Below are 18,634 nucleotides of genomic sequence, written 5' to 3'. Positions count from 1 at the left end.
ACATGGGAATATATTTCCCACGGCTTTATAAAGGCTGTCGGTATGGGAACTTGTGTAACTTTTGCATTGTGTATATTGCTTGCATATTTCAAACATGAACCTATATGTTCTTGACAAATAAAACATTGATTGATTAAATCACTAGGCCATTCTATTACTTTTGAGAAAATCAATGTTGTTTAGTAATCGTTGTTGGTCACATTTAGTGTTTTAAACAAGTCACCTGCAGGCTGCAGCACAACTCACATTTATTTCAATTCTATGGCTATTACATTCTAGTATGATTGTATCAATGACTTGTCCTAATAAAATAGATAGGCTACGTGATCAAACTAACCAAAATAAGGGGAACAGCTGACTCGAAGACCATATATCACTTCGTTGCTTCCTGTAGTCTGTTGTATCGCATCTGTGATTGCAGTGTAGCCTACTGTATGTTATCGCAATGGGCGCAAATAAAAAAAAAAACACTACAGCAGGCTACCGTAGCCTACCTACTCCAAGATACTAGAGCAAAATTGAATAGCTACTCAAGATAATTAAGTTTTCATATTATTCTGATTCATATAAAATTGAAGCAACTTGAACCGAAACAATGCAACCTACTGCAATGTGCGCTTGGCGTAGGCCTAGCCTACTTAGCGCAAGATCGTTCTTCTCATCTTGTAGCTTAGACTACATGCTTCGTCGTATGAGCTGTCTTCTTCCGAACTAAGCTTATATGTTTGGGCATAAAATCATCAGCCACTCGACAGTCTCGTCATCCAGGGCCTTCAATCTAAGCGTTCCATGTGGTGGTTGATGGATTGGGCAGCCATGGACGACATGGTCTAGTGTCTGGTCTGTGGCACCACACTCGCATCCCGGTGAGGAAGCCAGGCCCCACCTGCACATGTCTGAGTGAAAGCGACCGACGCCGGTTCGTAGACGGTTAAGCCGGACTCACGCAAGTCTTGCGACTCAAACCAGCCTACATGCTGGTTTGAGCCTACTAATTCTGCATTATCGCTACTTCCACGTGGTAGTTTTGTCTTAAACTGACACTGGACAGCGAATGAACAGGCGGTAAAGTCAAGTAGAAACTTTCAAAAACAAAGTCAGTAGGCCTAACAACATTGTATTAAATACACTTTATTGAGCGTCATCTCATAACCAACTTACCTGCTTGAAATGTGAGCTAGAGCTAGTTAGGCTACATTACAGATACGGTACCGTAGTTAAACTAATGTTACGGTAGCCCATGCAAAAAACAATTGTTGTTACTGGGGGACCTAGTTAGTAGTTATTGAATTGCAGCTTTTTCCAAAAAAGATTGGGCCTAAAAATCATTCATCTCGACCTCAAAACAACTGGCTATTTCAAACGTATCAATAGGTTATGGCGTGAAACCAGCTCAATGGCACTGCTCGTATTTGAACACATAAGTAAGTACGTAAGTCAGCAAAATTCTATGTTAATGAGAGCTTTCACTACTGCAATGCCGCAATTGCAAGCACCATGGAAAACTTGGTCGGATGTAATGAAAAATTGCGATTGATACTTTTGAATCAACTTAATTTTTTAGCTTTAAAGCTGTTTAGTTCAATCGAATGCAAGCCTAAAACATCCAAAACAATTCGGTAAATCAACAAAAGAATGCATGAGTTAAAATAAGTTAGTTTGATTTCATTTGTGACATCACAACAAAGTTGTTAAAACGATATAAGAGTGGATGTGTTTGCAACAAGATAATTTCAAGCTGGACCAGAAAAACTTTGAAAACTATTTATGCTGTAGTTGATCTAACATGGAAGTTTAACAAATAAATTCTTGTTTCTCTTTGAATTGACTTGTACTCTACAAAGTGGACGTTAATATGTTAAGGTATTCTACCTATTTTTTTCTTAAGAGTGGGTGTGTGGCAAAGTTCGGTAATTACAAACACGGAAATTTAAAAGTTATACAACTTACTGCCTTGCTGGCGCTAGGCACCCCGTGATAAGGAAGTAAACTAGGTTCCACTTCCTATGACCAAAATCGCTCGTCTTGAAAAAATATCATGGCGATCTCAGAAACATAACATTTTTTTGGTTTGTAATTTAAGACAATCTTTAAACATTTCAAGAAAATCTTAGGATAAAGCTTTTCTACGCAATCTGTACAGTAATGCTAAAAAAGAAACATGACATAAAATAGTTCACTTAACCTACTGAAGACTTCGTAATACTTTATGGAACGAAAACGGATGTACATTACCCTAACCACAACATTTACCACAACAAATTAGCAGGAAGCAAATATGGCCAATTACTTTATGCAATAAGATATTGTCTGAAGACAATAACCTGACATTGGTTAACAGATAGATGAAATTGTCGAAATTAGATACGCGCAATAGAGCATGGTTGCATAATTGCTGAAAACAGGACATCTTTTGGATTGATGATCGACTTTGGCTATCAGTATGTCCGCCAGTAATAGATTGCCGCAACCAATGAAGTGAAGCCAACAACAAGAATGAACTTGGTCATCATTGACATTCCATTCAATCGCTTGTGATTTTCATTATATTCTTCCTGCGTTGATAAAAGTAGAATAGAATATGGATGACCATTAGGGTGGGTCAAAAAAAACTTTTTGTTCCAAAACATCGCGGCAACCCCTTTAGAATTAGATTATGAGGTTGGTCCTAGAAACTCCCCCAAAAAAAATTGAGCAGGTTTGTTCAAGTATTCGCCAAGCAATGGCCCTTTGAAATTTTTAGTATGGGCCATATGGGAAAACGTATGGTAAAAAAAAAAAATTTTTTTTGGGGGGGTTTTTAAGTAATTTTTTTATCTCTATGCCCTTGCTAACATCTAAAATAATTCATTTCTGACTGAAATCACCACATATCTGGTATCGATCGATGTTTAAAAGATACAAGAAAAGTTTAATTTGATCAAAAATAGTAGCAATATTATGCCTATTGTTGTAAAGGCAATCTTAGTTGAAAGCCTGAACACTGCGTCAAGGTGTCGCCCATCATCCAGGTTTCTCGTATTTGCTGTTAGATCAGGCAAACGAAACTGAACTAAACTCCCAATACGTCAATAATTACATCTTGGAGGATGACAATGTGGCTTTTTTGAAATCTAGATAATCGCGCCTTGCCCTTTCTACGCAATGAAGAATTACATAATTTCTTTCTTCTGCATCATGGGTTAAAATCCCTTTGTACTCTTCCATAATTCTCACTTCTCGGTCTGCCACATCGTTTACAACTTTGATAATCTTTATCACATTTTCCAATCTTTTATAATTCTGAAGCTCCGGCCATCTTTCTACTGCATACTACAAGAAACCAATGTCTCCCATACTGAATTGTAGCCTATGAAACAATAAAGCAGATCTTGCACCAACAAATTCATGCAATTTTGTGTCAGCAGAGACCGAAGGAAACACTGGCTTTTGTGGAGCCAAATGAACACCATGATTTTTTTGTTAGTTGTGATACAGCTTGTAAGCATTAAGCAAGTATTTCTTTATCCTCTGTGGAAAGCTGATGTGAGCATAAAGCGAATGTCACCAGCTCTCCTGTCAAATACCACATGTGGCCCGTGAAGGCTTGTACGGCGACATTTGCAGTTCCTGAAAATTCAGTTACAAATGTATACTCCATCATTTTCTAATAAAAAGGTAAATCATTGACAGCCGCTTCAGAAGCAATGGGACACTGGAACCAATAAGGACCATAAAAAATAGCAACAAATTTTCCGAATTGTTGAAGACCTTGCAAAATGTGTGGCTCCAAGTCTAGTTGGTTTCGCAACAACAGCATCTTCAATGCGTAAATAGGTGTTGACATCCACACAACTAACAAAAAAATCATGATGTTCATTCGGCTCCACAAAAGCCAGTGTTTCCTTCGGTCTCTGTAGACACAAAATTGCATAAATTTATTGGTGCAAGATCTGCTTTATTGTTTCATAGGCTGCAATTCAGTATGGGAGACATTGGTTTCTTGAAGTATGCAGTAGAAAGATGGCCGGAGTTTCAGAATTAGAAAAGATTGGAAAAAGTGATAAAGAGTATCAAAGACAAGTTGAAAACGATGTGGCAGACCGAGAAGTGAGAATTATGGAAGAGTACAAAGGGATTTTAACCCATGGTGCAGAAGAAAGAAATGTAATTCTTCATTGCGTAGAAAGGGCAAGGCGGGATTATCTAGATTTCAAAAAAGCCACATTGTCATCCTCCAAGATGTAATTATTGACGTATTGGGAGTTTAGTTCAGTTTCGTTTGCCTGATCTAACAGCAAATAAGAGAAACCTGGATGATGGGCGACACCTTGACGCAGTGTTAAGGCTTTCAACTAAGATTTCCCTTACAAAAATAGGCATAATATTGATTGATTGAATCTTTATCCTCGGACTGGGAATGCTTCTTGCAGAGCTTAATGCTGGCCATTTCGCATACTTGTAGAGGCTTTGAATCACTGACGCAGGCCCGGTCACTGAGATTGACAGAGTGAAGTTTCCGATTGTTGAAGTCTTGTTGCCGGGGAACTATTCCATCCATTAGATGCCGCTGAATGGAGAGCAGTCCTTAACGTGCGTTGCTCAAGCGCACACCCCGAGAGTCGAACCAGCGCCGCTTGATCTTGAAGCTTCTTCGTTCCAGAAGTGACGCGCTAACCAATTGAGCTATCGGGGCGGGCTATTGCTACTATTTTTGATCAAATTAAACTTTTCTTGTATCTTTTAAACATCGATTGATACCAGATATGTAGTGATTTCAGTCAGAAATGAATTATTTTAGATGTTAGCAAGGGCATAGAGATAAAAAAAACACTTAAAAACTCCCCAAAAAAACAATTTTTTTTACCATACGTTTTCCCATATGGCCCATACTGAAAATTTCAAAGGGCCATTGCTTGGCGAATACTTGAACAAACCTGCTCAAATTTTTTTTGGGGAGTTTCTAGGACCAACCTCATCAGTACGGTAATTACGAGTCGGTTCGTTAAAACCAGGGCTGTGGAGTCGAAGGGATTTTAAAGTGTCCGGAGTCGGCCACTTATAAACCGAGGAGTCGGAGACGTATATTTTTCGCCGGCTCTACAGGCTGATTTAAATAACTAGTCTACTGCAAAATGACAAAATTACACTTAATAAAACCATTTATTACTTTAAAGCTTCATTATCTTAAATTTTTAAAATCATTTTACTTTTATATTCTGAAAACGACCTACCCTGGCTAATAAAAACGATCCTTTTTACAATATAGACGTTGAATCAATGGTAAAAAGACCAATTTTGCTAACGGGAATAACTATACAAAAAAAAATATTTTGAGAAGTTTTTTTTACCAGTTCTGTCAGTTTTAGGTTAATCTGCGTGTGCTTTTGGATTGAAGTCTCCTACAAGTCAGCAGTTGTGAAGTGAGCAAATGGCAGTTGAGCAAGTGGCAACTGAGCTAGCAACATTTCAGCAAGTGGCTGAAGTTGACAAATGATGAAACTGAGCAAATCGAAGCTTGGCATGTCACAAAATCAGTTTAACAAGCGATGACCAAGCAAGTCCAACTGAGCAAGCAAATCTCACTTGCTGACTTGGCAGTAGCTGAAATGTACTTGCTGAGTTGTGACATGGCTAGTGGTCTGACGACTTCTGGATTCATCAAGAAGGACTCAACTAATCTGTAGAGATTAAATACATATTGCCAAAATAGTGGCAAACAACGTCTGAGCAATGCTGTAATAGAAAACAAACTTGCTGCTCAAAGCCAGAACAAGCAATAGCTCTTTAGAAAACGGTTTGTGATTGGTGGTATCAAGGCTTACGTCCAGTGGTGAAGATTTAGATTGAGTGGACCGAAAGGCAGTTGCTATATTTATCGTCAGGCAATCCTTTGAGTGTCTAGTCAAAGACACAGCCACATGTTCTTGAGCGGTTTCGAACCGGCGTCCTTTCGAACGTCGAACCAGGGATCTTACCACCAGGCTATACAGTATACGGGTCTGCTACTATTCGGTGAGTCCGATTCGGTGAGTTCCTAACCTCTAACTCTAACCCCTAGCCCTAAAACGGCAATGATAATTAGGCTACGGTACCCAATAATTTAAAAAAAAAATTGAAAAAAATCCCCCGTTAAGGGATCGGACTCACCGAATCGGACTCACCGAAACGGGCCATTCCGACAGTATACAGTCAACAACGTTTATGACATAATTTATAAATCCAACACACGAGTGTGGGAAATGCAAAGAAGATCGGTATATTTGACGGAACGGACAGGAAATGATAAAATCGAGTTCGCTAAAGAGTTTTGCGATCTGGAAGATATGTTAGATTCGGAATGGCCCGTTTCGGTGAGTCCGATTGGGTGAGTCCAACTCGGTGATTCCGTTTCCAATTCGGTGATTTTTTGATTTTTTTTTAAATTATGGGGTACCGTAGTTTTATTATCATTGCCGTTTTAGGGTTAGGGGTTCGGGGTCAGGAACTCACCGAATTGGATTCACCGAATAGTAGCAGATCCTGTTAGATTAGACGCCGGGGGCAGATATGATACGAGGTGGATGGAAAAAGTTCAGACAAATATCAGGAACAAATTTGCGCCAAGTTGAAAGGAACACTGTATATATATGTCGTCGTGTGTGAGAAGTGTGATGCGGTTGAACGCAGAGAATATCAGACGTATGCAACAGATGATGGAGATTGATTAGGATGATGTGTGGCAAAACCCTTTGTGATAAAATCCCCAGTGATGTGTTGAGAGAGTGGACTGGCATTGAGAGTATTGCTCAATATCTCAAAGGGCATCGACTCACGAGAATGGGGCATCTTAAACGAATGGATGAGGAATGTGTTGTAGAAAAAGTATAAAAATTAATTGGGGATGCATGAAGAAGACCGAAAAAAAAACATGAGAGGAAACAGTAAATGGTTATAAGATACCATAAGGAAAAGTTTAACTATTGATGATGAAAATAACCGAACAAAATGAAATGTCATTGCAGAAAAACTGGACAACCCTGATAATTCGGATAATATCAAGCCCCTTGCTGGTGAATAAATGATACATCCAACATACCACTAACTGCTTTTCTGCACTACTCCAAACCAAAAGTTCAACATCTTCACCGGCATTGATGAAGAAATCTACTGCCGCAGAATGCTTTACGTTCAAAAGAGATTCTCCATTAATCTGAAACAAGCATGTAGAAAGTAAGAACTACGGTGTAGTGTGGCTTCTAGATGAAACTAGATGGCTTCAACCAATTGATGCATACTAATGCAAAAGTAAGGATATTAGTTGCGCTACACCATCATGGGCAAATTGATTCACGCTAATTGCTTGCTTTAAAAATACGTTTAAATAATTCCATGAAAACCTTGTCAAAAATGAAATAAATCTTATGCCGCAAAACGGCACATGAACTATTCATAGGAACCAGATTTGAATTGTGATTCGTTCTAAGCTGTCAACCTACACACAAGCACGTAAGACAATTCCTATGCAGATATGACTTAAACCAAGTCTAAATAAGTGATGGCTATCGTCGACTGTCAGACTAAGTGATGGCTACCGTCAAAGCTAGAGATGCAAACGCCACTATGTTTAGTCCTGCAATAATTTCAGCTACCGGTACCTTAATGATCTTGTCTCCTTCCTTCAGTCTTCCATCTTTTGCAGCAGAGCCACTGTCACGAATCTTTGTTACAAATATTCCGTAGTCATTTGGCAGATGAGGTTGATCGATACCTCCTCGTACATTGAAACCAAGTCCTAATAAAGCACAACTGCTGTTAAAAAAGCAAAATAATAAACCATAATAAATTTGTTAGCATTAACACAAAAAATCTTGCATTTATCACTGCATCTAAACAATAAACAAACAATAGTGAAATAAAATAAACACTATACAGGCTATGAATATAAAGGAATAAGTTATGATTACCAGCTCTTGAAAACAAATACATTATTGAGTTTGATAAGATAAAAAACACAACAGATGTAGGTCTACGTCTTTTAGGTGCAGACAGTTAGACGCCTGTCAAATAGGTGTATGCATGGTGGCTTCAAAATATTTAGATGCGGCCCCCGGCCATTTAGGTGCTATTCGGTGTGTCAAATTACATTCATAATCATTTATCAGAAATGCTTAACTTTTACAGATATTTAAACTTTCTCAGAGAAGTTCAATTTAAGCTTTAATCATAATCAAGCTAATTATATTGCCCTAATGCTCTATCATGCTTTTCATATTTCAATACCGTATCTGATAATTCAATGTGTAAATACAGTGACATTCGCGAAGAGCGTCAGGGTTTATATTTCACCAACAGATAGCCTAGGCAACCTTAAACCTTGGTCAGACTACAATGTAACATTTGGCTACTCTTAGGTTTTACAATGTCCAGGACTGTGCAAGAGATGAAGAGAAAAATACATGTCCAGGGCTGCGATTTTTTCTTTCTTGTCGAACGACCAAAAGTTCTACGCTTGTTTGTCGAATAGTAATATGACGTCACAAGAGTCAGATTATAAGCGTTTGGTCACGAGTTACCGCACAAGTTGTGTGGTATCAGAGTCACTTACTTTAAGTTTTTAATCGCACGCTGGTTGAGTGATTCCATCTACGACGGCAAAAACATTGCCGTCGCCAAATCAACACACCTTTGATTGCTGCGACAATTGCCGTATGCTTTAATTTTTAATCAAATGAAATTTTATGCGCTTCTTCATCGCGTGTCACACGGCGGTAGCCCAGAGCATCACGCAAGCTATTTTATGCGCTGACAATGCTCTTGTGAACTGTAAAAAGTTTGCAACCTTATAAATACCGGCTTATTGTTACGCAAAAGTTATTCTTTCATCGAATGCTTATTGTTTACCGGTGTCGTTGCGAATATAAATCATCGTGAAAGAAGATACAGTTAAAAAGTGGATTTACCTGCTATAGATTATCAAACAAAAGGAAAATTTAGTGTGGTATTTTGCAAAATTTGTAAAGAATTTTATGACGGAAACAAATCGGAATTAGAAAAGCTACGGGGTCAAGTTAAAAAAGTAGTACAAAATTGGATAAACGGTTCTTCGGCAGAAAAGAAAAATAATGCTTCTGATCATATGGCATTGCGCGTTCATGAACGGGCAGTTTTGCGTCTTCAAGTATTCCAGTGACGATGCGACAGCTTCATCCTCCCATACGGCGTCTTATGATTCCGATTCTGACAGCTAGTTCTTTATCAAACAGACTCGTGTTTGCTCGCAGTATCTCAATTGTGCCGAAATTATGTTAACGTAAATCGAGGCAATCATCTCGCAGTGAGATATTAATTTGTTACCGGTACCTGGTTGAATAATTAACGATATTTTATGATATTTCAAAGTTGCTAGATGTCGAATTAATGTAAAACAAACGTAAATTTCTTCTTGGGCATTGTTACGCAGGCAGCCAAATTCGTTATTTTTGCATTGACTTCACGTCTGTAGATGTTGAATCAATGTAAAAATGATGATTTTTGCTGTCCGGGTACACAATGTAACCCGCCAGAAAAAAAAATTAAATTGATTTGTGCTGACTCGAACATTGAATCAACCCAAAATTAACTTACTTTTCCCCGTGAGTTATTCAACGTGACAGCGTGCGTATCGCTACTTTTGGTATTACTACATCACTACAAATCAAACAGTGCGGTCGTGACTCGTGATAGACTATACTCTAGTATATTTTTCGCTTCTCGTTTTTTCGATTCAACGTCTGCAGACGTTGAATCAATGTAAAAACGACGGGTTTTGCCAGCTGGGTTGTGTGCTTTTGTGAATGCAAATGCAAAATCGCCCATTACGTAATCACAGAAACCCTTTTAGTGGATGGAAGTCAAGTTGCAGCCGTGTTTATCCGTCTACTATTCTTTATTCACATTGCAAAACATTTCTGCAATCTTGGAACAACAAGTGCATAAGTCAGACATAAATACAAACTTGCAAACACGTTGACAACTAAAAGTAGCCTACTTCGGTTATTTTATCTATAAAAGAAACCCATTGTGTCGAATAGCACAAAACGTGTGTGGCGAAATGCCAGGCGTTGGAACTTCGATCAAAGCATTCTCCCGCAGTGTTGAAAATGGCGGCGGTGACGCCTTGGGACTTTCTCATGTGAAGCGACGCTTTTAGACCTTGCTTTGAAAGTAGCCTACCTGGCGCAAAAAAGTTTACATAAGTCAGCACTCTTATGATTGCATCACGTGATGCCCCCCCCCCCCGATTGTTCCTCGACCTGACGACGTTCAGTCCTCTCTCAGTTTTTTTTCCTGTTTATTTTCCTTTTTTTTTTTTCGTTTTTTTTTTTTTTTTCATAAGGCACGGCGTTTGTCGAATAGTGATGGCGTGTGTCGAGTGACCTCGTCACCGAAAAAAGCAAAAATCGCAGCCCTGTACATGTCTTAGAAGTAGGTGGCATAAAACCTACAAGACTTTAAAAAATGAAACACAACATTTGTTACTTTTTTAAATAAGTTTAATATCTTGTTACTTACCAGTTCCACCTCGTGTTAGGTTAATAACAATGGGTTCTGGTCTAGGTTTTGACATATTTTATTTTGAATTGTGCTTACTATCACAAGCCTTTGAAGCAAAATAAAAAAACTAAAAAAGTTATTCTAATCCTGCTTTTAAACATGCCTATGGTGTTTTATAGTTGAAATAAATGAACAGTTTCTTTATAGCATGTACACTGTACAGTTGTACACTTAAGTGCAGGTTCTAACTGAAAATAAACTTTTATCACCTTTTTATCCCACATTTGTATTCTACCTTTATAAAAATATTGATTGTCTGTCTGAACTAACAGAAACCAAACTTAACAAACTCATATTCACGCTTGGTAGTTATAGCTTGCATTTATAAGAGATTTGGGTAGGAAACTACGGAATGGCCCGATTTGGTGAGTCTGATTAGGTGAGTCCGATTCAGTGAGTCCGATTCAGTGAGTCTGGTTCGGTGAGCCCGATTCGGTGAGTCCGATCCCTATTCGGTGATTTTTTCAATTTTTTTTTTAATTATTGGGTACTGTAGCCTAATTATCATTGCCGTTTTAGGGTTAGGGGTTAGAAGTTAGGAACTCACCGAATCGGACTCACAGAATAGTAGCAGACCCAGGAAACCGACTGTGCAGGCTTTTACACAAAACAGATTGAAGTAAGTTTCATTCATTAGTTAATTATTTATAAATTCTATTTACTAAAGTAGCATCGCTGTATAGAATGATGCCACTACACAAAACAATTTCACATAGTATGAGTTGCTGCCAATCACATTGCATAAATCTCTCTAATTAAACAATTAAAACCCAACAATCACATGGCATGAAATATAATATAATAATAATAACATAAAAATTTAAATTAAATAAACTAAACAATTGTTCACTTATATATTTGTTCACTGGAAGCACTGCCTTCCACAAAAGCTTAAATAGCACTTCCAATGATGAATTGACTTCAGTTTCCGTTTGTTTGTATTTCTGACCATCACAATGAAAAACAATGAAATGGGTTAATCATATCAGCCATATATATGCCAGACGTTTTGATATAATTAACTGATCGATACGTTTTTAAACCACTTTTTCAAGAAAAGAGTTTTATTGCGATCAGGCGATATTGCTGGGAATGCGCGTGTGCTAACTCGGTTGCACTGGCCTTCACAACTGTGTGGTTTAATCCTACAACTGTTTGCAAGTCTCTATATTTACTATATTCACAATATATGGTACATTGCCTCTGAGGCTAGTATATGCTTATGTTCTGTGGAGCATGATATTTGACTTCAATATGCGCTCGACGTGCTTTAGGCCAATACATCCCTCCATATCTTTTTGCAAAACGTCAAGTCATGCTCGAGCATGCATAATAAACATATGAAGGCGGCAGCAATTAAACAAAACAATTTGCAAAACTAAAGCTCTTAAATTATACATTAGGTGTTGCCACCACGCCACATTTAAACCTGATCGTCCTGTCTTGGTATCAAACATATATACCGTCTGCGTTTTATCGCTTCTACCTTTTTGTAGACCCCTGCTAGGTTTAGCATATATGCTGTTGTTTTTCATTGAGATGGTTGTAAATAAGAAGGAAACTGAATATTGATAAAACTATTTCTTTTAAACAATATTGTTACTTTTTACAGCCACCAAACTAACTTGTTAACAGCAAATGTGTGGTGACTCGAAGCAAAGATCACTTGCAAGTTTGTTCGGAAAATGTTGTCACATCCCCTTATGACGAATGAAACCTTCTTCAAAGAAATTCTCAATTTCCGGTAAATTTTAAAAAACTCTAATTTTATTACTCATATTTGAATTGAAAAGACATAAAAAATTGAGCTGAAGGCTATTCAAATGAAAAATTCACCACAAAAAAGCAGCAATGATTGAGTCGCTTCGAATAAGAATTTAGTTTAAAAAAAGCACTTCCAGGCAGCAGCAAAGTGATATCCTTCCGAATAATAAACTATGAAACATTGCACAAGGTACCAATTCAATTGAAAAAAAACTCTTCAATTTAGTAGTTTTATATGCAATTTTTTTTGTCTCTAGTCTATGTTTTAAAAGAAAAGAATAAGTCATTTGCGTTTATCTTTAAGAATAAGCCACTGCGTTTATCTTTAAAGATCTTTGTAATGTCACAAGACAAACTTTGATCGCCTGTGTCTTTGTTTCCAGCATGCTATTTTTAGATCTATTGCAGTGTGATCATATTTTTCGCCTTTAGCAAAGTCCACATGTGCAAAACATCTTTGGGTCGCAATGTCTTGCGCATGAGATTACGGTGCCTGGATTACAGTCCTTGTTTTTCTTTTAATGGCACGCACCTGCCTGTTGACCTAATTTTCTTTGCTTCATTTTTGCACGTGGCAGACAGTTATGTGAAAGAAAAAAAGGACATTCTCCTTTTGCTGATCGGTAAACATTTCTCTTGTGACCCATTGAAACTTGTGACAATGTGACATTCAATGAAATTTTTTTCCAAATTGGATTGTTAATGAATGGAATAAGTTACCCGAGAAAATTGTCACAGCACCTAGTTTGAATAGTTTTAAAGCAAGACTTGGATCACCGCTGGAAGAACAGAGAAGTTAAATTTGACCCACTTGAATAGTCATATTTTGCAAGTACTGGCCGGTGGCCACCTCCACTAAAGTTGATATTCAATAGGTCTACCGTACATCTTGTTACACGGTGTCTCCATTCCAGGTGTTTTTTGTCTTATGTTTTTAGTGTTATGCTGTGCCTTTATATGATATGCTCTAAGACTAGGTAATATTGACTCGTTTTTCTTGGTGTTTTTTCTCTTGTTTATGACTTCCTTGTTAGTATTCTATTTCATTTTTTTTACTACTTTTGCTACGTAAGTTATCATGAAGGTGAAATTGCAACACCATCATTATTATATTATCATTGTCTTTGTTCAGATATTTGTAAGCAAAGACAATAATACAATTAAGGCAGTGGCTATTTAACCGGCGCCGGTCTTTGAATCTGAAACACTATTTGACCGGTCATGACGTCACTATGTAGGCACTTCTTTCTTTTTCTCTTTCAAAGCAGAAGACGAGAAGAGTGCCTATATAAGTTATAAATTTGACAAGTACCGGTATGTTCCACTGATTGAAAGTCGTTGAAAAGTCGAAATGTACCCCTGAGGGTACATGTACCCCAGTTTGGGAACCCCTGGCCTATAGTATATGTGCGTACTTGCAACGATTTGTTTCAAAGACCTCTGAAAATTGTACGGTATATATTTGTTAAATTAAACAGTTACCGTACCGTATATAACCTAGGTACGTACTCCTCTTTCATTAGAAAGATATTTTCCTACTTTTAAGCATATGTAATAATTTGGGGGTAATGCTGTGTGTATTAAAAGTACTATAGCGCAGGGCTTCCCAAACTGGGGGTCGCGACCCTAGTTTTCTGAATCTGAATATGCCAAACATAGCAGAAATCTTGAAAATGGTATCGTAGCTTGGTTAAATGACAAAACGCAGACTTTATAACTGCATGATGCCAAAACAGGCAATCAATTTAAATGGTACAGTCGCAACACCTGTCTATTTGTATGTACTACGGTAATAGGTTTGTATATGTATATATAATAGGTTTAGGTCTGACTGCTAGCAATAGTCACCTCAGCAACTCAGAGAGCTAAATGTTTATAACTGTCATTTCACTGACCAGTGACGAATATTGAACAATAAATATCAACTGCCTAGCAATTTCCAATTCAAAAACAGCAACGCAATAGCTAATGGCGCCCGCAGCGAAACTCCACAGTTTTGCAAACGCTGACGTTACAAAATAGAAAACAGAGTTGCCAGGTAGTCGGATAGATCAGTTCAGTTTTTTTATTTCTGCATCACAACGAAAAAACAATATACAGTACCACAAAAATAGCAGAGGTCTAAGAAAAGGTAGAAGCGACAAAAACGCGGACGTTGTAACGTGCATGATACCAAAGCAGGACGATCAGTGTAAAATATGGTGCGGTCGCAACACTCTATGATCTCAGATCTCAGAGAGTTTTTAGTATCAGACTCAAAATGGTCCATATCACAAGTGACAATACATACATAAAAAGTAAAAACTTAGCAGAAATTCGTCTCTGAAAAGCTTTGTCATAATGTAGGCCTACTATATACAAAAATTGATAGTAACAGACCGTTTGCATTATTTCGTAAATTCATTGGTTGAAGATAACTGATGATAGGGTAACTTGAAGATAACTTACGTATTTAATATTATGTGCACTGTTCTAAAAAATAATTAAGCTAACAAGTTTGCAGAATGGGTCCACAGTCGGGTGAAAGTTGAATGATTTTAAACTTATCCAAACAGAATATCCATCAAAGCATAAATCACGGAATTCAGTAATTATTAGGCTACCTACCAATCAAATTGACCTATTTCAGGTAGGTTACCTATATGACGTCTTACGGTAATGGTAGGCACTTAAACATGCCGTAAACTGGGGATACTTTGAACAGCTTTCGTCTTTTTTATATCGTAAAATTTTACACTCTGAACCAACCGTCCTGATATTGCAATATATTAGGGCTATATACATATACCCCCATTGACATGTGCAAGGAATGTTAAAAAAATTTTGCACAACTTACCTTTTTTGAAATTATGTGGTGTTCAAAGTTTCACGAGATTTTGGGGTTACTTTGAACGAGCACTAAATTCCTTTCTGTGTTCAATATTGCTTTGCGTATCACACTGCTTTGAACAGAAAATTGTATTTTAAACACACAAGTCAACGAATATCAGTGACGTTCGGTGGCTTAAAACCGTTGGGAAAGCAACTTGGAAATATGCTGCAGCAAGGTAGTAGGCACGAAGGGCGTAACCGTCGGGCGAAGCCCGATAGCAACACTTCCAGTGAGGGGTCTGGGGGGCCTCCCCCAGATATTTTTGAAAAACACTTCCAATTTGGTGCGCTCTGAGAGCATTTTCAAAACAAATCAAAAATAAAAATCTGTCAAATTGTGCTTCGCCTATGTCGTGATCATACATCCATTTAATGTTTAGAAGTCATGAACAATTTTAATTTTAACGTTGCAGGACCAAAATAAAGTGTTAGACATGGAATAATAGTTGTCTAAATAATTAATTCGTCATGAAAGTTCATTCTCAGATATTCAGTTAGGCCTACACTACAAAAACTAACAGTTAGGCCTAAACATTACAACCGCAAGCAATTTGTACAAAAAGCTGGATAAGTTTGCCTCCTGCGTGTAGAAGCTTAACGAACTAAATATTGCATCCGCACATGAACGTTCATTGGCGAAGTAACGTTATATCAACGCTGTAAAAAGAGCAAAGGCATGACTATGAAAGCTAGCAGGCTAACGTAGGCCTACATGGCAAGGAGACATCAAAAACAGCAACAATCTTTTCGCCTTTATGATGCTGTGCTGTGTACCGTGACGAGAGACCATTCTGTGCGTATGACGAGTTAGTCTAGCCATTGTACGCATTGACGTCACTGGGAAAGCAACTACAACCATAACACATCTGATTGGCTAAGCAGCTGGTGGCGTTTTGCAAAACGAGGGAGGATTGGATAAAACGAAGGCGTTTTTTGACGTTTTTGTACGTGGGGAAAGCAACTTGGAAAGTTGATTTCTCTGGAGCCTCAGTGATTGTTTCTGACAGGAGCGTTTGCGTTAATTGGCATTTATAGGCAAGACATGCGGTTTGGTGAGGACTTAGACTACTCACAAGCGTTACGAGTAATTCTAGTCACGAACACAGTAATTTTCAAGTTAAAATAAACGTGATAAAAATAACAAGAAGTTAAACCTAGAATTCAGTCATTATATTTTGCATAGTTTTCGCTCAGGTAAGCACTGCTTTCCTTGCTTTCCCTCACCGATCGTCACTGACGAATATATACACACAACAATCATTTTATGACATTTAACCTTATCTGGGGGTTATTTGAGACAAGGGGCAGGATTCCTCCAAATAGTGTTCAGGGTTTATTATCTCCATTCTTTTTCAAGGTCAGGGAATCGGAACAGGCCACGATTGTTAACAGGAATAGCCTCAAAGTTACGTTTTAAAACGTCTCTCCATTCATAATCGATTTCATCTGTGAACGTAGGCCAATTCTATCCTACGTTTTTGCATTTCCTCAGTATGGTTGGTTTGGTTGGTTTTTGAATCTTTATCCTCGGACTGACAAAGCCTTGATGGTTATTCCTGGTAGTTTTGCATACAGTCCTGTTGCTGGGGAATTATTTGTCTTTTTTTTCCTCAGAAACGGTAGAGTTGGAGCTTGCTCCAACTTCCAGATCATTTTTATCGCAGTTGGATAGACTTGCATCACTCATTATCTCTTCATCGTCTTCGTTTCTTTCCTCACTTGCGATAGAAGCCTCATCTCTTGGCACACATTTTTTCTTACTGCTTAGAACACTTACTTCTGGATCACGTGCATCTTCATTGTGAATGCTTTTACCCGGTTCCACAGCCATTTTTCTTGTTCAAAAACACCGTTCAAAGTAACCCCATCAGTAAAATAAAAGCTTAGCTAGCCAGAAAACCCTGATTTTCGGAACAACTGAAAATTATACAAAAAAATCCTTTTAGATCTAAGATCTTGATGATATTTCCAACATCTGGTTAAAAAACTGAGCTGAAATGCCTTCAAACGGCTGAGAACCAGATAGAAGTTGGAACACAACACTTCGGTAGCCACTTTAACAAGTCGAAATTCTGCCACTGCGAATGACTATAATGCAACCGCCAACCAATCAGAACATGTTATCAGAGGCTACCGTCCAATTGTGACCCTTCTAGCACGCATCCAGAGAGTTAATGCTTGTTTTGAACTTTATTTGGTAATTACAGAAGAAAAAGAGCAATAGCAGTGGTGGGAATCGAACCCGCGTCAATGAAATGACTACTTTCTAGCCCTAACCCTTAAGCCAACCAGCTGACAAAAATCCATCACTTAATTTGCTTTCTATCATCTTCTTTTCGCCATTTTTACGTCACTTAAGCCGTAGCTTATGATTGGTTGGCGGTTTCATTCTAGTCAAGTTTAGTGGCAGAATTTCGACTTGTTAAAGTGGCTACCCAACACTTCACCATGCTGTTTTGCTAGAATCATTCATTTATGAAATTGTGCATTGGAGCGTGAAGTAAATTAAGTCTCGAACCAAATTTCCAAACTTAATCGAAAATAATTTTACCATGGACTACGAAAAAGTGACTGCTAACCCGAAATTCCGCTTTGTTAGGCAGTTATTAACAAAACTATTACCCTGTCAACTAATTTGTGGGAACTGTTCAAAGTTTACCCCCGTTTCAAAGTATCCCCATTTTACGGTACAAATTTTTGGTAAGACAAATGAATCATTGGACTAATCAGAAGTTACAGAAACAGCCTTTCAACCATTAAATAGTTAAAGGTAATACAGAGAAAAACCGCAAACATTTCTGATAGAAAGTAAAATCAGTGAATGCTGTGCCGTCTCTCCAGCGTGGTCTAGTGGATTAAGGCTATAGGGAATCCATTTCGCTGATGTGGGTTCGTTCGTGTTTTAATCTATAGCCTATCCTTTACTGGCAAAACCTTGATAGGTTATTCCTGATAGTTTCGCATACTTGCAGAGGCTTTTGACGCAAGGCCGGTTACCGAGATTGACAGAGTAAAGTTTCCGATTGTAGAAGTGTTGTTGCCGGGGAATTATTCTATAGGCTACATGGTCATCTCTCATAATGTGTCTTCTCGTCACATAGATTTAATAAAACTAAACTCATGAGTTTCTCAGGCGAAATTGGAGCTGGATTGCAGCATTTTTTTCCGCAGCCTTGTCTCGGGGTAGGCAGGGCCGGATTTAGCTGATGGGGGGCCCAGGGCACTTTTAGATCGGGGGGCCCCCGTGCAAAAAAATTTTTCGCGCCGTAGGCGCGAAAAACCACCTCTACGTCTACACTACTATTAATCCAGCACTGTACAGCATTTTGCAGAAACTTTAAAGACTGAAAGAAAAAATAACAACACAAAAATACATTTTTTCCACGTAGGGAGGCCCTTCAAAAGTCGGGAGGCCCGGGGCACCTGCCCCTTCTGCCCCCCCCTA

At 38.2% G+C, this 18,634-nt stretch overlaps 1 protein-coding gene across 1 annotated transcript; it reads right to left on the bottom strand.

The window, feature by feature from the left end:
• Positions 1 to 1,101: 1,101 nt before the first annotated feature.
• Positions 1,102 to 10,994, bottom strand: LOC145784331 (synaptojanin-2-binding protein-like). The gene is made up of 4 exons (XM_082596134.1): positions 10,513 to 10,994; positions 7,617 to 7,753; positions 7,058 to 7,171; positions 1,102 to 2,555 (listed from the first exon to the last, which is right to left on the bottom strand). Exons 1-4 carry the CDS (start codon positions 10,565 to 10,567, stop codon positions 2,439 to 2,441), a joined length of 423 nt encoding a protein of 140 aa, XP_082452260.1. The 5' UTR covers positions 10,568 to 10,994; the 3' UTR covers positions 1,102 to 2,438.
• Between the last annotated feature and the right edge of the window lie 7,640 nt (positions 10,995 to 18,634).

This window comes from Aplidium turbinatum, chromosome 15 (genome assembly GCF_918807975.1).
Source record: "Aplidium turbinatum chromosome 15, kaAplTurb1.1, whole genome shotgun sequence".
NCBI classification, from domain to species: domain Eukaryota; kingdom Metazoa; phylum Chordata; class Ascidiacea; order Aplousobranchia; family Polyclinidae; genus Aplidium; species Aplidium turbinatum.
This window is presented reverse-complemented; position numbering and strand designations above follow the sequence as displayed.

Coding starts and splice junctions, on each gene's coding strand:
- LOC145784331 (XM_082596134.1), bottom strand. CDS start 10,567: ATGTCAAAACCTAGACCAGAACCCATTGTTATTAACCTAACACGAGGT. Junction 7,172..7,616: donor AAGGAGACAAGATCATTAAG/GTACCGGTAGCT, acceptor TGCTTGTTTCAG/ATTAATGGAGAATCTCTTTT. Junction 2,556..7,057: donor GTGCAGAAAAGCAGTTAGTG/GTATGTTGGATG, acceptor TTATCAACGCAG/GAAGAATATAATGAAAATCA.